The 23,634-nt window shown below is 44.6% G+C and overlaps 1 protein-coding gene across 4 annotated transcripts in view; it reads left to right on the plus strand.

Moving 5' to 3' along the window:
- Positions 1-6,839: 6,839 nt before the first annotated feature.
- The window catches only part of LOC105494435 (3-hydroxy-3-methylglutaryl-CoA lyase), a 39,985-nt gene continuing 23,190 nt past the window's right edge, over positions 6,840-23,634 (plus strand). For 2 of the 4 annotated variants that reach the window (XM_011762836.3, XM_071098708.1), the window contains exon 1: positions 22,571-22,714. In XM_011762836.3, the coding sequence (XP_011761138.2) occupies positions 22,655-22,714 (60 nt within the window). In that variant the 5' untranslated portion in view covers positions 22,571-22,654. Of the gene's footprint in view, positions 6,862-22,570; positions 22,715-23,111; positions 23,242-23,634 lie in introns of those variants that run through there. The other 2 variants (XM_011762837.2, XM_024796768.2) reach the window with 2 other exon arrangements.

Here is a 23,634-nt window from a genome sequence, read left to right on the forward strand (position 1 = left end):
CACTGGACTCCAGCTTGGGTGACAGATCAAGACCCTGTCTCTAAATAAATAAATAAAATTTAGAAAGCAAAAGAAGTAAAGGGATATAAGGAGCAGCAAGGATGAAACCAAACTGTCATTGTTCCCAGGTGATGAAACTCCACATAGAAAACTTCGAATAATATACAAATGAATCGTTAGAATTAATGAGATACTTTGGCAAGTTGTTGGATCAGAAACAAAAATCAATTGCATTTCTACAGTCCAGAAGCTAGTACAGTGAAAATATTCCATTTATCAAAAGATATAAAGTAACTAAAATGAAATTAGCAAGAGTTGTGCAAGAAGCACCCAACCATTGCAGCTCCAACGGCCCCAAGTTTCCAACTTCCATTTCCCAAAGGAAGGGGATGCAAGGGCGACAAGATGGTGCCAGATGGCCTCTCTCAGACCTTTTGGACGTTTCTTGACCCAGCCTTGCTGACTTTGTGGAATGTATTGAGCAAATCCTGTTGAGTGAATCCACGAAAAATTCCAACTCCTGGCAAAATCTCAAAATTGCAGCCCTGGAAATGTTCTCAGCTCTTTTTTTTTTCTTTTTCTTTTCTTTTTTTTTTTTTTTTGAGACAGAGTCTCGCTCTCTTACCTAGGCTGGAGTGCATGGCATGATCTTGGCTCACTGCAACCTCTGCCTCCCAGGTTCAAGCGATTCACCTGCCACAGCCTCCCGAGTAGCTGGGATTACAGGCACACACCACCACACCTGGCTAATTTTTTTGTGTTTTTAGACAAGACGGGGTTTCGCCATGTTGACCAGGCTGGTCTTGAACTCCTGTCCTCAAGTGATCCGCCCACCTCGGCCTCCCAAAGTGCTGGGATTACAAGCGTGAGCCACCGCGCCCGGCAGTATCCAATGTCTTGAGTAAATCAACTTTGTTGGGTGTTATTCAAGAATGGCTGCTGTGAAAAGTTGGAGAAACTCCTTTCAAAATTTACTCCCAAATGTGTCCCTAATCCTTAAATATTCAATGTTGCATCCAATGACTCAAGTAAATCCACGCTATTTGATTTGATTGCAGTCTAGTTCCAAGAGAGACAGGTAGATCCAACTCCTTATAAAATCAAATCCCAAACTGTGTTCCCATCTCTGAGAGCCAGACCGCATCTAATATCTGTAGTAAATCTGTGCTGCTGGACATGATTCCGGATTCTAGAATAGTTATGATGGAGATGAGTTAGGTTCAAGTTCTTACAAATCAAGGTCCAAGTTATGTTGTTTCCTTTCCCTAAGCAGGTGGAATAGGTCTGTGGAGAGTGACAGGCGCAGATGGTTTGCTGTGAAGACATGGATGGAACCCCCTACAAAATGGAGGTCCAAGGTGTGTCCTGGTTCTTAAACTTGAACTCCTGGCCTCAAGCCATCCTCCCACCTCCACCTTTCAAAGTGCTGGGATTATAAGCGTGAGCTACCATGCCTGACCCCAATTCTTAAGTCTTCCAGACTATATGAGATGTTGCTAATAAATCTATATCCAGTAAATCCATGTTGGAGGGTCTTCCACAATGGAAATAATAAATTGAATGCCTTAAAAGATTTGACCTCAACTCAAACGTCTAAAGTCATTCAGTGTTGAAATGACCAGGCAAGGTCAGGATGGATTGCAATGAAGAGTGGGTTGAACGCCTGATAAGGGCCCAGAGTGTGTCTCAACTCTTCAGCTAGCAACCTTGGGAGGCCGCTCCTTCTCATTTGTCACAAAATCCCAGTGTGACAAACTATTTTTGCACTGCGCTTATCTTAGGAAGCTGTCAAGAGTGATGCATGCAATCTGTTAATGGGCTGGAAGTGTTCTAGCCATGGTTCCTAAAGGTAGAGGCAATCCTACCACGTGATGCAGCCAAGGAGACCTTCTCCAAGATCCAGACTCTGTACTAGTGAGGACTTCTTGGGCCTTAGGCCCAGTGACCAACCTCCAGCGGGCAGAAAGATTGAGTGGGCCTTTGAGACCCAAGTGACTGCGTTGTCAGTCGTCTTAGGAAATTTCCCTCCCTTTATTTCATTATGTTCTTGCCTTTTAGAAAACAATTTTATTGAAACATAATTTATATGATAAAACTCATTCATTTAAAGTGTACAATTCAATAGTTTTTAGTATGTTCACAGAATTGTCCAACCATCACCACAATAATTTTGGAATATTTTTGTCATCCCCAAAAGAAATTTCACACATTTTGGCAGTCACTCCCCATTTCCATGCAACAAATTTCCCAGCCCTAGACAATCATTAATCTGCTTTCTCTATCTATGAATTTGCCTGTTTTGGGTACCTCATATAAATGGAATCGTACAATGTGTGGTCTTTTGTGTCAGGCTTCTTTCACACAGCGTATGTTTTCGAGGTTCACCCATGTTGTAACATACATCACGTACTTTATTTTTATGACTTACTAATATTCCATCGTATGGACATACCATGTATTTATTGTATAGATTTTGGTTGTTTCTACTTTTGGATTAATTGTGAATAATGCTGCTGCAAACATCTGTGTACGAGTTTTTGTGTGGACATAATTTTTTTTTTTTTTTAAGAGACGGAGTCTTGCTCTGTCACCCAGGCTGGAGTGCAGTGACACAATCTTGGCTCACTGTAACCTCCACCTCCCAGGTTCAAGCAATTCTTCTCCCTCAGCTTCCCAAGTAGCTGGGACTACAGGCGCATGCCACCATGCCTGGCTAATTTTTTTTTTTTTTTTTTTTTTGTATTTTAGTAGAGGTGGGGTTTCACTGTGTTGCCCAGGCTGGTCTCGAACTCCCGAGCTCAGGTAATCTGCCTGCCTCAGCCTCCCAAAATGCTAGGATTACAGGCATGAGCCACCACGTCCGGCCATGGACATAATTTTTTATCTTAGGTAGACAGGGATCTTCAAAAAGTTCATGGAAAATGTATATAAGGAAAAAACTGCATTGTTTAAAATTCCTTTGCACCAAAATAAACTCATATCATGTCTGAAACAGGATCTACTTTTTTTATCCACAGCTATCTACATTTATATCATCATCGTCCATTGTTCTTGTCTACAGGGTGAGCACAACATTTTACCCCCGTGCCTGACAGACAGGCCAACCTGAACAGAAGCCTTCCCAGGCACCAGAGCAGAAGGGAAAATTTGTACACAGTTGCGAAGAACTTCACACTATTCCATCCCCTCTACTGCCACAGGATCTACTTTTAGGTACTAAGAAAAGAAAAAAGACATCAGTTTGAAAAGTGCCCCCATCAGAGCAACATGAATTCTGCTAAAATTGAAGCAATAACAAACATCAACATTTTTTTTTTTTTTTGAGGCGGTGCCTTGCTCTGTCATCCAGGCTTGAGTGCAGTGGTGCAATCATGGCTCACTACAACCTTCGCCTCCCAAGTTGAAGAGATTCTCCTGCCTCAGCCTCCCGAGTAGCTGGGATTACAGGCACTTGCCACCACGCCCAGCCAATTTTTTGTATTTTTAGTAGAGACAGGGTTTCACTAGGTTGGCAAGGCTGGTCTCGAACTCCTGACCTCAGGTGATCCACCTGTCTCGGCCACCCAAAGTGCTGGAATTACAGGTGTGAACCACCACACCCAGCCAAACATCAGATTTATGATGAAGCTTTGGTGGAGGAAGGTGAAATCACTGATGCTTTATGAAAAGTTTATGAGAACAATGCCTCAAATAAATCAGCAGTATACAAATGGACAACTTATTTTAAGAAAGGGTAAGACAATGTTGAAGGTGAGGCCTGCAGCAGCAGATTATCTATATCAATTTTCTTTTTTTTTTTTTTTTTTTTTTTTTTTGAGACGGAGTCTCGCTGTGTCGCCCAGGCTGGAGTGCAGTGGCCGGATCTCAGCTCACTGCAAGCTCCGCCTCCCGGGTTCACGCCATTCTCCTGCCTCAGTCTCCCGAGTAGCTGGGACTACAGGCGCCCACCACCTCGCCTGGCTAGTTTTTTGTATTTTTTTTAGTAGAGACGGGGTTTCACTGTGTTAGCCAGGATGGTCTCGATCTCCCGACCTCGTGATCCGCCCGTCTCGGCCTCCCAAAGTGCTGGGATTACAGGCTTGAGCCACCGCGCCCGGCCTCTATATCAATTTTCGAGGAAAAAATTCACTTTGTGCCCCAACTGAAGAGAACTGGCAATTAACAGCCCAAACAATAGCCAACATCATAGACATCTAATTGGTTCGGCTTACACAATTCTGACTGAAAAAGTTCAGCAAACTTTCCCATGAATGGGTGCTAAAAGTATTGCACCCAGATAGGCCAGGCGTGGTGGCCCATGCCTGTAATCCCAGCACTTTGGGAGACCAAGGCGGATGGATCACAAGGTCAGGGATTCAAGACCAACCTGGCCAATATGGTGAAACCCCGTCTCTACTAAAAACACAAAAATTAGCCGGCCGTAGTGGGGCTTGCCTGTAGTCCCAGCTACTCAGGAGGCTTAGGCAGAAGAATTGCTTGAACCCAGGGAGCAAAAGTTGCAGTGAGCCGAGATTATGCCACTGCACTCTAGCCTGGGCGACAAAGCAAGACTCCTTCTCAAAAAAAAAAAAAAAAAAAAAAAAAAAAAAAAAATATTGCACCCAGATCAGCTGCAGGCAAAAGCAGAGCTTGCTTTTATTTATTTATTTATTTAATAATTTTTTAGGCTAGGCATGGGGGCTCACTCCTGTAATCCCAGCACTTTGGGAGGCCGAGGCGGGCAGTTCACTTGAGGTCAGGAGTTCAAGACCAGCCTGGCCAACATGGTGAAACCCCATCTCTACTAAAAAAAATACACAATTAGCTGGGTATGGTGGCACACACCTGTAATCCAGCTACTCAGGAGGCTGAGGCAGGAGAATCTCTTGAACCCAGAGGCAGAGGTTGCAGTGAGCCAAGATGGAGCCACTGCACTACAGCCTGGGCAACAAGAGTGAAACATTGTCTCAAATAATAATAATAATAACAACAAAATAATTTTTTAAAACTCACCACCTCAGCTTTATAAAGCAGAGCATTTATTTATTTATTTATTTATTTTAGGTGGAGTCTCGCTTTTGTCACCCAGGCTGGAGTGCAGTGGCACAATCTTGGCTCACTGCAACTCCGCCTCCCAGGTTCAAGCAATTCTCCTGCCTCAGCCTCCTGAGTGGCTGGGATTACAGGCGTGTGCCACCATGGGCGACGAATTTTTGTATTTTTAGTAGAGACGGAGTTTCACCATGTTGGTCAGGCTGGTCTTGAACTCCTGACCTCAGGTGATCTGCCCGCCTTGGCCTCCCAATCACTTGAAACTGGGAGGAGGAGGTTTCAGTGAGCCGAGATTGTGCCACTGCACTCCAGCCTGGGCAACAGAGTGAGACTGGCTCAAAAACAAACAAACAAAAAGGCCAGGGAGAGCTTCACCAAGTACTTCCCCAACTCACAACAATGCTCATGAAGGTTTTTGTTTGTTTGGTTGTTGTTTGTTTGAGACAGAGTCTCCTTTGTCGCCCAGGCTGGAGGGCAGTAGTGCGATCTCGGCTCACTACAAGCTCCGCCTCCCGGGTTCACGCCATTCTCCTGCCTCAGCCTCCCGAGTAGCTGGGACTACAGGCGCCCGCCACCACGCCCGGCTAATTTTTTGTATTTTTAGTAGAGATGAGGTTTCACCGCATTAGCCAGTATGGTCTCTATCTCCTGACCTCGTGATCCACCCGCCTTGGCCTCCCAAAGTGCTGGGATTACAGGCGTGAGCCACCGCGCCCGGCCTCCTGACTTCTTATTTTGTAATCTGTAATCTTAAAAAAAAATTTAAAGGGCACCCATTTTTCTTCAGTTAATAACACAAAAAAGACTGCATTGACATGGTTTAATTCCCAGGACCCTCGGCCCTTTAAGGATAGACTAAATGCATATCATAGCTTTACAAAAATGTCTTGCCCTTGATAGAGCTTATACTGAGAAATGAGGTTTATATTTTTTATCTTAATCTTTTGATTCCATTTTCCAGTAAGTTTTTAAAGTCCCCTCGTATACCTAGAAGCGAAATTACTGGGTCATATGGTAACTCTATGTTTAACTTCTTTTGTTGTGATAAAATATATGTAACCTAAGACATGTCATTTTAAACATTTTTAAGTGTACAACTCAGTGGCATTACTTTCACAATGTTGTGCAACTGAAACGGGAAAAGTTCCTTTTCCCCCTCGCAGGGCGTGCGATGAGGGTGTGGCGCGCGGTGGGGGTGTGGCGCGCGGTGGGGGTGCGGCGCGCGGTGGGGGTGCGGCGCGCGGTGGGGGTGCGGCGCGCGGTGGGGGTGCGGCGCGCGGTGGGGGTGTAGCTCGCTTAGGTGCCTGGCTGCTCAAACCTCTAGGGGAGCGTACAGACAGGCAGGCTGTGGGCCTCCAACCCCACGGCAGCACGTAGGGTTAGATGTTTACAGCTCCTGAAACCCCAGTGGGCGTGTGTTACAGGTTGCTCTTTTAGTTTTGCTGTCTATAGGCGGCTTGTGTTAACCAGCTCAATTAGACCCTCTACCTTGTCACAAGGACAGAGGGCTTTCTGTATCCCGGGTCCTTGCTCGGTGTACCGGAAGAATTGGATCACACCTGGGCTTAGAGAATGAGTGCAAGGTTTTATTAAGTGGAGATAGCTCTTGGCAGATGTTGGAAGCCAGAAGAGAGTGCAGTTGGAAGGTTTTCTCCTGCAGTCGGGCCACTGAGCAGCCCAGGACCCCCTTCGACGGTCCCAGCCAAACTCCGCGTCGTTCTGCTGGTCAGTGGCCTGCTGGCATGCCAGTGCCTGCTGATGTGCTCCTCTGGACGTCCAGCCGCCTGTGTGTTCCTCCACTGATGTGATCCTCTCCACGTCCGGCTACCTGTGTGTCTGCCTGCTAAGGTCTTGGGGTTTTTTATAGCACAGGATGGGGGCGTGGCAGGCCGGGTGGTCTTGGGAAATGCAACATTTGGGCAGGAAAACAAAAATGCCTGTCCTCACCTAAGTCTGGGGGGGTGGAGCCGTAGCCAGGGACCATGTCCTCACATCCTCCTCTACCCAGCACTTCCTTCCCTCCTTTCCATATTATTTATAGGGACCATGCTCTTCCCTTCCCAGCACTTCCTTTCGGTATCACAACTGTTACTGCAACCTATTTCTAAAATTTTTCATTACCCCAAACAGAAATTATATGACCATTAAGCAATAACTCACCATTCCTCTCCCTACACCACCCCAGCCGCTGGGAACCTCTAATCTACTTTCTGTCTTTATAAATTTGCCAGTCTAGATATTTTATATAAGTGGAATCATACAATATTTGTCATCTTATGTCTGGCTTATTTCACTTAGCATATTTCAAGGTTCACCCATGATGGAGCAGGTATCAAAATTTTACTCTTTTTTAAGGCTGAATAATACTTCATTGCATGTTTATCCGTTCGTCAGTTGATGGACATTTAAATTGTTTATGCCTTTTGGTTTTTGTGAATAATGCTGCAATGAACATTGGTGTACAAGTACGTGTTTGAGTTTCTGATTTTCAGTTCTTTTGGGTATATACCTAGGAGTGGAATTGCTAAGTCATATGGTGAGTCTGTGGTTAGCGTTTAGAGGAACCACCAAACTGTTTTCCACAACAGCCGTACCACTTTACATTCCCACTAGCAATGTATGAAGGTGCCAATTTCTCCACATTTTTGTCGACACTTGTTATTATCTATTTTTTAATTACAGCCATCCTAGTGGATGAGAAGATTCTTTTATTTTTAGGCCACTTCTTTTCAGTTATGATTTTCTAGGAAATTATCCATTTCAGCAAAGTTTTCAGATTTATTGTCCATAAATTTGTACAGTAAACATTTCAGTGTTGTTGTTGTTGTTATTGTTCTTTTTTTTTTTTTTTTTTGAGACGGAGTCTCGCTCTGTCATCCAGTCACCTAGGCTGGAGTGCAGTGGTGTGATCTCAGCTCACCGTAACCTCCACCTTCTGGGTTCAAGCAGTTCCCTGTCTCGGCCTCCCGAGTAACTGGGATTATAGGCGCCTGCCACCACCCCAGCTAATTTTTGTATTTTTTTTTTAAGTAGAGATGGGGTTTCACCATGTTGGGTCAGGCTGGTCTTGAACTCCTGACCTCGTGATCCACCTGCCTCAGTCTCCCAAATTGGTGGGGTTACAGGTGTGAGCCACCATGCCCAGCCTTCAGCGTTCTTCTAAAAGGCAGTAAACGGCCAGGCACAGTGGCTCATGCCCATAATCCCAGCACTTTGGAAGGCCAAGGCAGGTGGATTATCTGAGGTCAGGAGTTCAAGACCAGCCTAGCTAACATGGTGAAACCTCATCTCCGTTAAAAATACAAAAATTAGGCCGGGCGCGGTGGCTCAAGCCTGTAATCCCAGCACTTTGGGAGGCCGAGACAGGTGGATCACGAGGTCAGGAGATCAAGACCATCCTGGCGAACACCGTGAAACCCCGTCTCTACTAAAAAATACAAAAAACTAGCCGGGAGAGGTGGCGGGCGCCTGTAGTCCCAGCTACTCGGGAGGCTGAGGCAGGAGAATGGCGTAAACCTGGGAGGCGGAGCTTGCAGTGAGCTGAGATCCGGCCACTGCACTCCAGCCCGGGCTACAGAGCGAGACTCCGTCTCAAAAAAAAAAAAAAAAAAAATACAAAAATTAGCTCGACATGGTGGCACGCACCTGTGATCCCAGCTACTCAGGAGGTGAAACAGGAGAATCATTTGAACCTGGAGGCACAGGTTGCAGTGAGCTGAGATCGCTCCACTGCACTCCAGCCTGGATGACAAAGCAAGACTCTCAAAAATAAAAAATAAATTTAAAAAGGGGAGTGGAGATAGCTCTTGGCAGATGTTGGAAGCCAGAAGACAGTGGAGTAGGAAGGTTTTCCCCTGGAGTCGGGCCATTGAGCAGCCCGGGACCCCCTTCGACGTGCATGCCTTTTTTGTGATCTGTTGTGAAGCTTGTCAATTTTATTAGACTCAAAGAACCAAGTTTCTTTGTTGTTGTTGTTGTTGTTGTTGTTGTTGTTGTTGGATGATCCTCTTTGTTGTAATATTTTCTTATTTTACTCAAATTTCTACCTTTTCAGGCCAGGTGCGGTGGTTCATGCCTGAAATCCCAGCACGTCAGGAAGTTGAGGCAGGCAAATCGCTTGAGCCCAGGAGTTCATGGCGAGACCCCTCTCTACAAAAAAATACAAAAATTAGCTGGGTGTGATGGTGTGTGCCTGTAGTCCCAGCTACTCGAGAGACTAGGACAGGAGGATCACTTGAGCCCATGAGGTTGAGGCTTCAGTGAGCTGCGATCACACTACCACATTCTACTCTGGGCAACAGAGCAAGATGCTGTCTCAAAAAACAAACGAATTTCGACCTTGTATTTTGTCTTTTATTTTACTTACTTTTTGTCTGTTCTTTTTCTCACACCTTTTTCTTTTCATTTATTTTTATTTTTATTTTTTGAGATGGAATCTTGCTCCATCACCCAGGCTGCAGTGAGTAGCATGATCTCAGTTCACTGCAACCTCTGCCTCCCAGGTTCAAACGATTATCCTGCCTCAGACTCCCGAGTAGCTGTGACTACAGGCATACGCCAACATGCCCAGTTAATTTTTGTATTTTTAGTAGAGATGGGGTTTCACCATGTTGGCCAGGCCAGTCTCAAACTCCTGACCTCAGGTGATCTGCCTGCCTCAGCCTCCCAAAGTGCTGGGATTACAGGCATGAGCCGCTGCACCCGGCCTCACATCTTGAGTTAGAAACTTCATTCGCTAATCTTCAACTACCTTTTCCAATACAAGCATTTGTCTTTTAATATATTTCCATTATCATTCTAAGTATATTATAATTTCTTTCTTTCTTTGTTTTTTTTTTTTTTTTTTTGGAGATGGACTCTCGCTCTGTTACCCAGGCTGGAGTGCAGTGGTGTGATCTCGGCTCACTGCAACCTCCGCCTCCTGAGTTCAATTAATTCTCCTGCCTCAGCCTCTGTAGTAGCTGGGATTACAGGCATCAGCCACCAGGCCCCAACTAATTTTTGTATTTTTAATAGAGATGGGGTTTTGCCATGTTGGTCAGGCTGGTCTCGAATTCCTGACCTCAAGTGATCCACCCTTCTCAGCCTCCCAAAGTGCTGGGATTACAGGCGTGAGCCACCACACCTGACCTATTGTAATTTCTTTCTTTTCCTTTCTTTTTTTTTTTTTTTTTTTTGAGACCAAGTCTTGCTCTTGTTGCCCAGACTGGAGTGCAATGGCACAATCTTGGCTCACTGCAACCTCCACCTCCGCCTCCCGGGTTGAAGCAATTCTCCTGCTTTAGCCTCCCAAGTAGCTGGGATTACAGGCACCTGCTACCACGCCCAGCCAACCTTTTGTATTTTCAGTAGAGACAGGGTTTCACTATGTTGGCCAGGCTGGTCTCGAACTCCTGACCTCAGGAGATCCACCTGCCTCATCCTCCCAAAGTGCTGGGATTACAGGATTGAGCCACTGCGCCCGGCCTCAGATTGCATTTCTAATGGACAACAGCAAATCTCTGTTTACAGCTTTTCCTTAACAACAGCAGATGACCTCTCTTCTGCAAGTGGGAATAATAAAGTTTAAATCGCAACATCTGCCTTTCTGCAAATGCTGTGAGAGCAATAGCAGACTTTTTACATTAGTGGAACTTAGTCAGTGTGAACTTTTATGAACGTTTATGATATTCTAGGCCATAAAGCAAATTGCAAAAAATTGGTGACATACATATCCTATTAACCATAGTTAATGACAAATGGATAACTCTGTGTGTGTGTGTGTGTGTGTGTGTGTGTGTTAGAGACAGGGTCTTTCTCTGTCACCCAGGCTGGAGTGCAGTGGCACAATCACAGCTCACTGCAGCCTTGAGCCTTTGGGTTCAAGCGATCCTCCTACCTCAGCTTCCCGCGTAGCTGGGATGACAGGCACATGCCACCATGCCCAGCTCAATTTTTTGTTTTGTATTTTTTGTAGAGATGGGGGTCTTACTATGTTGCCCAGGCTGGTCTTGAACTCCTGGGCTCAAGTGATCCTCTCACCTTGGCATCTCAAAGTGCTGGGATTACAGGAATGAGCCACCATACCCAACTGGATAACTCATGTTAAGAGGAGACAAGATTATGTTGAAAATGAAGCCCACAGGCTGGGCGCGGTGGCTCAAGCCTGTAATCCCAGCACTTTGGGAGGCCGAGACGGGCGGATTACGAGGTCAGGAGATCGAGACCATCCTGGCTGACCCGGTGAAACCCCGTCTCTACTAAAAAATACAAAAAAACTAGCCGGGCGAGGTGGCGGGCGCCTGTAGTCCCAGCTACTCTGGAGGCTGAGGCAGGAGAATGGCGTGAACCCGGGAGGCGGAGCTTGCAGTGAGCTGAGATTGTGCCACTGCACTCCAGCCTGGGCGACAGAGCGAGACTCCGTCTCAAAAAAAAAAAAAAAAAAAAAAAAAAGAAATGCAATCTGAGGCCAGGCATAGTGGCTCATGCCTGTAATTGCAGCACTTTGGGAGGCCGAGGTGGGGGGATCACCTGAGGTCGGGAGTTTGAGACCAGCCTGACCAACATGGTGAAACCCCATCTCTACTAAAAATACAAAAATTAGCCAGGTGCAGTGGTGGGCACCTGTAGTCCCAGCTATTCGGGAGGCTGAGACAGGAGAATTTCTTGAACCCGGGAGGTGGAGGTTGCAGTGAGCCAAGATCACACCACTGCACTCCTGCCTGGTGACAAAGCAAGATTCCGTCTCATTACAAAAAAAAAAATTTAGAAAGAAAGAAAAAGTCCTGGGAAAAAAACCTATTACCATAAAATCTGAAGGTCTGAGAAAGGTGCACGGAATTGTGGTGAATCTTATTTACTACTGCGGTCTCAGCACCTAGCACCAACTTGTGCCTTAGTCACAGCAGCCATCTCTTTCAGTAGTTTGGAGAAAAAGGAAGAGGAAAGAGGGAATAGTGTTAGCATGTAGCAAAGAAAGCATTCTCTAGGGTCAGATTTGGGTCTGAACTTACCTACCATACATGATCTTAGAAAAGTTATCTAATGTCTCTTAAGCCTCCGTTTCCTCATCTCTCAGATGGAAAGAGAAATATTTATGTTGCAGAGTTTGATAACTCGTGAAAAGTTACTATATATCACAACCAATGTAGAAAAGATACTAAATAAATGGTAGCTGCTATTGTTAATAATTATTGTAAGCTTTGTAACTGAAGGTGGGTTACAATGCAAAAAAGGAAACATCTTGGTTAAAATAAGATTCCAGCTAAGGGTGACCCTGAGCCAAGTCTCTTACAGTTGCTAATATTACTCTTTCAGTATTTACTTAATGCCACCAAATGTGCCTGGTATTGGAGACACCACATTCAACAACCAGGTAAAGTCTCTGCCTTTTAGTTTAGACATTTGCCTCAGAGCTGTGCTTGTAAATTATTTACTTTTGCAGAATTTGCCAACAAGGGCTTTTAGGGGGCAAACGGGAAGGAGGGAAGCCTCGTGTCTGTGACAATTAGGAGTACTAGGGACTGGGGAGCTGGCAAGGGTATGCCTCCCCTAAGTCTTTTTTTTTCTTATGCAGTTACTTATTTTTTTTATTGTGGTAAAATACATATAGCATAAAGTTTACCATTTTAACTCAGTGCCATTAAGTATATTCACATTGTTATATAACCATCTCCACTAACCAGAACTCCTTCATACCCCAAACTGAAATTCTATACCCATTAAACAATAACTCCCAATTTCTTTCCACTCCCAGCCCCCGATAACTACTATTCAACTTTCTTTTTCTATGAATTTGACTATCATAAGTCCTCATTGTAATAGTTAGGATTCTCCAGAGAAACAAAACCAATAAAATATATAGGCCGGATGCAGTGGCTCACGCCTGTAATCCCAACACTTTTGGAGGCTGCTGGAGCACCTGAGGTCAGGAGTTCAAGACCAGCCTGGCCAACATGGTGAAACCCCGTCTCTATTTAAAAAATACAAAAATTAGCCAGGCATGGTGTTGGGTGCCTGTAGTCCCAGCTACTTGGGAGGCTGAGGCAGGAGAATTGCTTGAACCCAGGAGGTGGAGGTTGCAGTGAGCCAAGATCACGCCGCTGCACTCCAGCCTGGGCAACAAGAGCAAAATTCCATCTCAAAAAAAAAAAAAAATATATATATATATATATATGTATATATATATGAAATATCATGATCTGGTGTCAGCAAGCTGGAGACCAAAAAAAGCCAGTGAGGTGTAGCTACAGTGGAAGCCCAGGGGCCTGAGAACAAGGGGAGCCAACGGTGTAGTGTAAGTCCCAGTCTGAATGCAGAAGAGATAATTCTTTCCCCACCTTTCTGTTCTATTCAGGCCTTCAAAGGATTGGATGATGCCCCCTACATTGAGGGAGTAATCTGCTTTACTCCCTCTACTGATTCAAATGCTAACCTCATTCAGAAAAACCCTCGCAGACACACCCAGAAATAATGTGTAGTCAAATATTTGGATACCCTGTGGCCTAGTCAAGTTGACACATAAAATTAACCATCACACCCACATAAGTAGAATCATGAAATTTGCCCTTTTGTGTCTGGCTTAGCAGAATATTTTTAAGGTTTATTCATGTTGTAACATGTATCAGAATTGTATATATATATGTGTGTGTGTGTATATATATATGTGTGTGTGTGTGTGTGTGTGTGTATATATATATATTTTATTTATTTATTTTTTTTGAGACAGAGTCTCGCTTTGTCGCCCAGGCTAGAGTGCAGTGGCACCATCTTGGCTCACTGCAAGCTCCGCCTCCTGGGTTCACGCCATTCTCCTGCCTCAGCCTCCGAGTAGCTGGGACTACAGGCACCCACCACCTCGCCTGGCTAGTTTTTTGTTTTTTTTTTTTAGTAGAGACAGGGTTTCACCGTGTTAGCCAGGATGGTCTCGATCTTCTGACCTCATGATCCGCCCATCTCGGCCTCCCAAAGTGCTGGGATTACAGGCTTGAGCCACCATGCCCGGCCAGAATTGTATATATTTTTAAGAATGAGTAACTATTGTAGGTATACAGCACATTTTGTTCATCCATTTATCTGTTAATGAACATGTGGGTTCTTTACACCTTTTGACCATCACAGATAATGTTACTAAGGAAAGAGACCACTGCTACTCCTGGCTGCTCTCCTCCCCACACTTTGCCTAGTTCACAAGACAGGAGGAAGGAGAGAAAGCAAAAAGTTAGAAAGAAACAAAAGATAAATAGCCAGACAACCTTGGCACCACCACCCGGCCTTAGGAGTTAAAAAAAGTAATAATAATATCAACTCCTGACCTAAACTGCTTGTGTTATCTGTAAATTCCAGACACTGTATGAAAAAAAGCATTGTAAAACTTTTTGTTCTGTTAGCTGATGCATGTAGCCCCCAGTCACGTTTCCCAGGCTTGCTCGATTTATCACGACCCTTTCACGTGGACCCCTTAAAGTTGTAAGCCTTTAAAAAGGCCAAGAATTTCTTTTTCGAGGAGCTCGGCTCTTAAGACTCAAATCTGCTGACGCTCCCGGCCGAATAAACCACTTCCTTCTTTTTTTTTTTTTTTTGAGACGGAGTCTCGCGCTGTCGCCCAGGCTGGAGTGCAGTGGCCGGATCTCAGCTCACTGCAAGCTCCGCCTCCCGGGTTTGCGCCATCCTCCTGCCTCAGCCTCCAGAGTAGCTGGGACTATAGGCGCCCGCCACCTCGCCCGGCTATTTTTTTGTATTTTTTAGTAGAGACGGGGTTTCACTGTGTTAGCCAGGATGGTCTCGATCTCCTGACCTCGTGATCCGCCCGTCTCGGCCTCCCAAAGTGCTGGGATTACAGGCTTGAGCCACCGCGCCCGGCCCACTTCCTTCTTTAATCCAGTGGATGAGGAGTTTTGTCTGTGGCTTGTCCTGCTGTTACTATGAGCCACATTATTGCTCATTATATTAGACAGGGTTCTCCAGAGAAACAGAACCAATAGGAGATCATATATAACAAGTATATTATATATACATATATAAGTATATTATATATAAATATTTTATATAAAAATATATAATTATAAATAAAATATAAATATATAATATATGATATAATTATGTAATTTGTTATATAATTTATAAATATATTAATATTAATACATTAAAATTATATATGTAAATTTATATATGCATAAAAGCTACTCAGGAGGCTGAGGTGGGAGGATCACCTGAGCTCAGGAAGGTGAAGGCTGCAGTGAGCTGCGATTGCACCACTGCACTCCAGCCTAGGTTTCACAGTGAGACCCTGTCTCAAAAAAAAAAACATAGGCTGGGCGCAGTGGCTCATGCCTGTAATCCCAGCACTTTGGGAGGCCAAGGTGGACAGATCACTTGAGGTCAGCAGTTCAAGACCAGCCTGACCAACATGGTGAAACCCCATCTCTACTAAAAACACAAAAATTAGCCAGGTGTGGTGGTGTGTGCCTCTAATCCCAGCTACTCAGGAGGCTGAAGCATGAAAAATTGCTTGAACCCAGGAGGCGGAGGTTGCAGTGAGCTGAGACTGCACCACTGCACTCCAGCCTGGGCGATAGAGTGAGACTCAGTCTCAATAAATAAATAAATAAATAAAACAAAAATAAAAACAAACATTACCATATGATCCAGGAATTTCACTTCTAGAAATACACTGAAAATAATTGAAAACAGGAAATTAAATAGATATTCACATACCAATAATGTTGCTATGTTTGCTCATAAATATATATTCTTGTATACACAGAATAAATATATATTTATATGTAAACTGATATAACAATACAAATGTTGCTATTTTGCTCATAAATATATATTCTTGTATATACAGAATATAAATAAATATATATTTATAAATAAATTTATATTCTATACATTCTATATATAAATATATATTTATAAATATATTTATATTCTGTATATACAAGAATATGTATTTATGAGCAACATAGCAACAGTATTGGTATATGTATATATGTTTAATTCCCTATTTTCAATTATTTTGGGTATATTCCTAGAGGTGAAATTCCTGGATCATATGATAATTTTTATTTTTATTTTTTATATTTTGTCAGACAGGGTCTCACTATCGCCTAGGCTAGAGTGCAGTGGTGCAATCACAGCTCACTGCAGCCTCCACCTCCCAGGCTCAGGTGATCCTCCCACCTCAGCCTCCTGAATAGCTTGGACTACAGACATGTGCCACCACACTGGGGTAATTTTTGGATTTTTTGTTTTGTTTTGTTTTGTTTTGAGACAGAGTCTCGCTCTGTCGCCCAGGCTGGAGTGCAGTGGCACGATCTCCGCTCACTGCAAGCTCCATTTGCCAGGTTCACGCCATTCTCCTGCCTCAGCCTCCCAAGTAGCTGGGACTACAGGCACCCGCCACCACACCTGCCTAATTTTTTGTATTTTTAGTAGAGATGGGGTTTCACCGTGTTAGCCAGGATGGTCTCGATCTCCTGACCTTGTGATCCGCCCACCTCGGCCTCCCAAAGTGCTGGGATTACAGGCGTGAGTCACCGCGCCCAGCCCAATTTTTGTGTTTTTTGTAGAGATGAGGTTTATTATGTTACCCAGACTGGTCTTGAACTCCTAAGCTGAAGTGATCCACCTACTTTGGCCTCCCAAAATACTAGGATTACAAGTGTGAGCCCCTGCACCTGGCTGTTAATTCTATGTTCAATGTTTTGAGGTATACTGTTTTTCACAGTGGTGGCACCTTTTACATTTTCATCAGCAATGCACCAGTGTTCTAATATCTCTACATCCTTGCTAGCAATTGTTATTTTTCAGGGTTTTGTTTTAAAAAGTGTCATAGCCATTGTAGCTGGTATGAAGTGGTATCCCTTTCTAGCTTTGATTTGCATTTCCCTAATGATTAGTGATGTTGAGCAGCTTATGTGCTTATCAGTCATTTGTATATCTTCTTTGGAGAAATCTCTGCGCAAGCCCTTGCCCATTTTGGGGTCGGGTTTTTTTGTTGTTGTTGAGCTTTAAGAGTTCTTTATATATTCTGGATATGAAGCCCTTATCAGATACCTGATTTGCAAATATTTTCTCCCATTCTGTGGGTTGCCTTTTCACTCTGTGAGTAGTGTCCTTTGATGCACAAAACTTTTTAATTTTGATGAAATCTCATTTATTAATTTTTTTCTTTTCTTCTTCTTCTTCTTTTTTTTTTTTTTTTTTTGAGACAAAGTCTTGCTCTGTTGCCCAAACTGGAATGCAGTGGTGTGACCTTGGCTCACTGCAACTTCCCTGTCCAGGCTCAAGAGATCCTCCCACTTCAGCCTCTGGAGTATCTGGGACTACAGGTGTGCATGCCACCATGCCCAGTTAATTTTTTTTGCAGAGATGAGGTTTCATCATACTGCCCAGGCTGACCTTAATTCGTGGGCTCCAGTGATCCTCCCGCCTCAGCCTTCCAAAGTGCTGGGATTACAGGCATGAGCCACCAAGCCTGGCCAATTTTTATTCTTTTGTTGCCTGTGTTTTTGGTGTAATATCTAAGAAATTATTGCCAGATCCAATGCTGTGAAGCTCTTTCCCCTATATATTTTTTCTTTTTAAAAAATCAACTTTTATTTTAGATACAGGAGGTACCTGTGCGGGTTTGTTACGTGGGTCTCTTGCATCCAGGTGGAGAGTACCCAATAGGTAGTTTTTCAAGCCATTCCCCCTCCCTACCCCATTCCCAGTAGTCTGCAATGTCTATTGTTCCCCCGCCCTTTTTTTTTTTTTTTTTTTTTTGAGATGGAGTCTCCATCTGTCACCAGGCTGGAGTGCAGTGGTGCGATCTTGGCTCACTGCAACCTCCACGTCCAGGGTTCAAGCGATTCTCCTGCCTCAGCCTCCTGAGTAGCTGGGACTACAGGCACGCGCCACCATGCCCAGCTAATTTTTGTAGTTTTAGTAGAGACGGGGTTTTACCATGTCGGCCAGGATGGTCTCGATCTCTTGACATCGTGATCCGCCCACCTCGGTTTCCCAAAATGCTGGGATTACAGGCATGAGCCACTGCATCCAGCCTTGTTTTGTTTTTTGAGACAGTCTCACTCTGTTGCCCAGGTTGGAGTACAGTAGCACAAACTCAGCTCACTGTAGCCTCCACCTCCTGAGTTCAAGTTATTCTCCTGCCTCAGCCACCCAATTAGCTGGAATTACAGGTGCCTGCTACCATACCTGGCTAATTTTTGTATTATTAGTAGAGATGGGGTTTCACCATGTTGGCCAGGCTGGTCTCAAACTCATGAGCTCAAGTGATCCACCCATCTCAGCCTCCCAAAGTGCTGGGGTTACATCCGTGAGCAACCACGCCTGGCCTATTGTTCCCATGGTTATGTCTATGTGTGCTCAATGTTTAGCTCCCACTTATAAGTGAGAACATGTGGTATTTGGTTTTCTGTTCCTGAGTTAATTCACTTAGGATTATAGCCTCCAGCTCCATCCATGTTGCTGCAAAGAACATGATTTCATTGTTTTTTATGACTGTGCCTTTTCCCCTACATTTTCTTCCAAGAGTCTTATAGTTTTCGTTCTTATGGTTAGACCTTTTACCCATTTTGAGTTAGGTTTTGTATATGGTATCAGGTAAGGGTCCAACTTTATTCTTTCACATGTGGATATCTAGTTTTCACAGCATAATTTGTTTACAAAGGCTGTCTTTCCCCATGGAATGATTTTGGCACCTTTGTCAAAAATCACTTGACCGTATATACAAGAGTTTGTATCTGGGCTCTCTATTTGACTTCATTGGTCTACGTCTGTCTTGATTTCAGTACCACACTCTTTTGTTTACTATGGTAAGGTTTGAAATCAGGAAGTTTGAGTCCTCCAACCGTCCTTTTTCAAGATTGTTTTGGCTATTCAAGGACCATTGAGATTCCATGAGAATTTTAGGATGAATGTGTCTATTTCTGCAAAAAAATCCTTGGGATTTTAATAGGGAATGCATCCAACCTGTAGATCATTTTGGATAGTATTAACATTTTAACAATATTAAGTCTTCTTGGCCAGGTGCTGGGACTCACATCTTTAATCTCAACACTTTGAGGCGCCAAGACAAGAAAGATCACTTGAGCCCAGGAGTTCAAGACCAGCCTGGGCAACATGGCAAGACCCTCGTTGGTGCAAAAAATGTAAAACTTAACTGGGTGTGATGGCGCACGCACCAGTGGTCCCGGCTACTCAGGAGGCTGAGGTGGGAGGATGGCTTGAGTGCAGGAGGTTGAGGCTACAGTGAGCTATGATTGCACTATTACACTCCAGCCTGGTCAAGAGAGTGAGTGAGACCCCATCAAAAAAAAAAAAAAAAAAAAAGGCCGAGTGTGGTGGCTCACACCTGTAATCCCTGCACTTTGGGGAGGCCAAGGAGGGTGGATGACTTGAGTTAAGGAGTTGGAGACCAGCCTGGCCAACATGGTGAAACCCTGTCTCTACTAAAAGTACAAAAATTAGCCAGGCATGGTGGCAGGTGCCTGTAATCCCAGCTACTCGGGAGGCTGAGGCAGGAGAATTGCTTGAACCCAGGAGGTAGAGGTTGCAGTGAGCCGAGATTGAGCCACTGCACTCTAGCCCGGGCAACAGAGTGAGACTCTGTCTCAAAAAAATAATAAATAAATAAATAAATAAATATTAAAAATTTAAAAAACAAAACAAAAGCAAACAAACTAAAAAACAGTATTAAGCATTCCAATTCATGAACATGGGATGTCCTACCACTATGTCTTCTTTAATTTTTTTCACCAATGGTTTATAATTTTCAGTATACAAGTCTTGAAAGTCATATTTTAAATAATACCATGCCAGTATGTTTGGGCCAACTGCAGCCCTCTAGCACAGGTTTAAGAATTCTGTGGGTAATGCTCTGAGTGTCATGATAGAGAAAATTTCCAGTGCTGCTGAAACCTAACAGAATATGTATCATGTCTTGTCTTTTCTTTAGATAAAATCTGAGCTCCTTAAAGTCAAGGAAAGTGCCTTCTCTGCCTTTCCTGAGAATACCAAAGACACACCAATTAGCATCCACCCAGTAACTATTTAAAAATGCAAATTTAGTCAGATTTCCTTGCTCTAAACCATTCAAAATCACTGCTATTAGGACAGCTGTTATTAGTGTGTTCACCAAAACCCTGCGGGACAGTTCCTGCCAAACTCTCCAGTCTTAGTAGGAAGTCCCCTTCCTACTCCCTGCCCGCTCTCCAATCAGTCCAGCCTTCTTTTCATCTTGCTAAAAAGATGTTTTCAAACATTTCTGAGTGCAGCCCTCAGAAAGAAATTTATTTTACATTGCAACCCTGTTGATATATATAATGAACAAAAGTTTTGCAAAGCAGTATTTAGCTTTACTACTTTTATACATTGTATTCTAATATTTTTCTTATTTATTGTATAGACTTGGGGTCTCACTTTATTGGCCAGAGTGGTCTTCAAGTCCTGACCTCAAGTGATCCTCTCACCTCAACCTCCCACAGTGCTGGGATTACAGGTGTAAGCCACCGAACCCAGCCTTTTCTCTTTTATTATTTATTATTTTTATTTTTTAGATCATTCTTTTATAGAGCAATATTTTATATTCTGGGCCTGGAACAGTGGCTCACACCTGTAATCCCAGCACTTTGGGAGGCCGAGGAGGGTGAATTGCTTCAGCCTAGGAGTTTGAGACGAGCCAGGCCAACATGGTGAAACGCCCCCATCTCTACTAAAAATACAAACGTTATCCAGGCACAGTGATGGGCACTTGTAATTCCAGCTACTTCAGAGGCTGAGGCAGGAGAATCACTTGAACCCTGAAGGCAGAGGTTGCAGTGAGCCAAGATCACGCCACTGCACTCCAGCCTGGGCAACAGAGTGAGACTCTGTCTCAATCAATCAATCAACAAAATTCTAGTTATTTATTTTTAAAAAAAGTTTGTACCCGCTAAATTGATACTGTGACCAGTTAGTGGGGTACAACATACAGTTTGAAAAACAGTGCTCTGACTTGGGGCAGTGGCTCTCACCTGTAATCGCAGAATTTTGGGAGGCCAAGGCAGGTGGACCACCTGAGGTCAGGAATTTGAGACCAGCCTGGCCAACATGGTGAAACCCCATTTCTACTAAAAACGCTAAAATTAGCCGGGCGTGGTGGCACACACCTGTAATCCCAGCTACTCGGGAGACTGAGGCATGAGAAGCTCTTGAACCCGGGAGGTGGAGGTTGCAGTAAGCCGAGATCGCGCCACTGCACTCCAACCTGGGTGACAGAGTGAGACTCCATCTCAAAAAACAAAAAACAAAAAACAAAACAAAAACAAAAAACCAAACACCAAAACAAAACAAAACAAAAAACAGTATTCTAAGCATTTTCTTTGCCTCAGGGCCATTGTGAATGCTACACCATCTGGAAAGTTTTTCTTGTATTCTCTTCACCTGGATAGATTTCTTTTTTCAGCCTTTCAGAAAGTACACCTAGATAGATCTTAATCATTTTTTTAAGGTGTGAAAGTCTAAGGATGTCCGACTCTCTGGAGCTGCCTGCCTGTGTTTGAATCCTGAAGATAGTGATGTGTGACTTAATACGTGCTAAGAATTCGGAACAGTGAGTGGCGAATCGTAAAGCTGCTTCTTATAGTGCAAGTTGGAAATGACACGACTGTTTGTGTAACTATGAATATCTGTCTCTTCACACCTCCCACACTCTAAGCACATGAAGCCACAGAATTTGGTTAATTTTTGTTCATGTTTTTGTTTGTTTGTTTGGTTTTGGGTTTTTTGTTTGTTTTTGACAGGCTCTCACTGTGTCGCCCAGACTGGAGTTCAGTGGCACGATCTCTACTCGCTGCAACCTCAGCATCCCAGGCTCAAACGATCCTCTTGCCTCAGCCCCTGATTAGCTGGAATTACAGGCATCCGCCACCATACCTAACTTCTTTTTTTTTTTTTTTTTTGAGACGGAGCCATTCTCCTGCCTCAACCTCCCGATTAGCTGGGACTACAGGCTCCCGCCACCACGCCCGGCTAATTTTTTGTATTTTTTTAGTAGAGACGGGGTTTCACTGTGTTAGCCAGGATGGTCTCGATCTCCTGACCTCGTGATCCGCCCGCCTCGGCCTCCCAGAGTGCTGGGATTACAGGCGTGAGCCACCGCGCCTGGCCATTTTTTTTTTTTTTTGAAACAGAATCTTGCTGTCACCCAGGCTGGAGTGCAGTGGTGCGATCTTGGCTCACTGCAACCTCGCCTCCCGGGTTCAAACAATTCTGCCTCAGCCTCCCAAATAGATGGGATTACAGGAGCCCACCACCCGCCCGGCTAATTTTTTTTTTTTTTTTTTTTAGTAGAGGCGGGGGTTTCGGCATGTTAGCTAGGCTGGTCTCGAACTCCTGACCTCAGGTGATCTACCCGCCTCGGTCTCCCAAAGTGCTAGGTTTAACATGACGTCCAGGCTAATTCTGCTCATCTTTATATTCCCAGCGTCTCACTTGGCTTGCCATGTAAGAGGCTCTCGGAATCAAAACGGAGAGAGGCTGGGGGTGGAGCCAGCTTCGGAAGTCACGGCGGAGGGGCGGGGCGGGGCCTCGCCCACCAGGCGGCCGTCGGTCACGCGGGGTCCCGCTGGACTGCCGCGGGGCATACTGGGCCAAGATGGCAGCAATGACGAAGGCGCTTCCGCGGCGACTGGTGGGCTTGGCGTCCCTTCGGGCTGTAAGTGCCCCGAGCCGCCGAGGCGGCGGCCCTGCCGGCACTCTGACTGTCAGGGTCGGGAGCTTGGCAGTGGTGGCTGCTCTCTTAGAGGCGAGGCCGGACAGCTCTCAGGCCAGAGTCGGGAGGGCGTTGGAGTCCTGGACCCTCCCTGTTCCCCTCAAATCCTTTGAAGGGGATGGGAAAACTGAGGTCCGGAGAGGTGGAGTGATTTGTCTAGGTCGTGGACACCTGGGACGCCATCCTAGGCGTCCTTATTCCCCGCCCAGGGCCCTTTCCGATTACCCTGGCCCCTTTCTCCCTCTAATTGAGCTTCAGACCTCTCCAACTCTACATTAGTGAAAATCACGAACACCCTTGCATTTCCCTCGCCTCCATTTCCAACTCTTGTTGCTTTTAGAGATGCTTGGGGAAGTATCCCAGCGTACCGAGCGGGACTTGCGTTGACTGGAGCCAAGCTGTGATTCCCTTGGAATTGCACTTTGATCCTGTTCGATCCTGATGTTTCCCCTCTCCCATTTTCGGCGCAGGTAAAATGTAGGAGACCTAGCTGTATGGAACAGAAAAAATAAAAGCTCAAGCTAGGGTGTCCCAATAGTTCTGCCACTTTCTAGGCTTAATTACATAGTTATTTACTTTCTCTAAACTTCAGTTCTTTCATCTATAAAACGGACAACATTCTCTTGGGTTGGTTTTGAGATTAGAGAAAATGTGAGTAATACAGTTGGCAGTGTTCTGGCTCCTAATAAGTGATCGGTCGGTGGTTGTATTTTTCCCTTAGAGAGTTGAGAAGGAGTTACAGCTGTACAGAGGGAAAAATACACTCCTGGCACTGGGTCCCTCTCAGAAAGCCACGTTAATATCTTTACTAGGCCATTCACCTGCACCACCTGGTCATGTGTAAAATGAAGATGGCAATTCCA

This window comes from Macaca nemestrina, chromosome 1, assembly GCF_043159975.1.
Source record: "Macaca nemestrina isolate mMacNem1 chromosome 1, mMacNem.hap1, whole genome shotgun sequence".
Classification (NCBI taxonomy): Eukaryota; Metazoa; Chordata; class Mammalia; order Primates; family Cercopithecidae; genus Macaca; species Macaca nemestrina.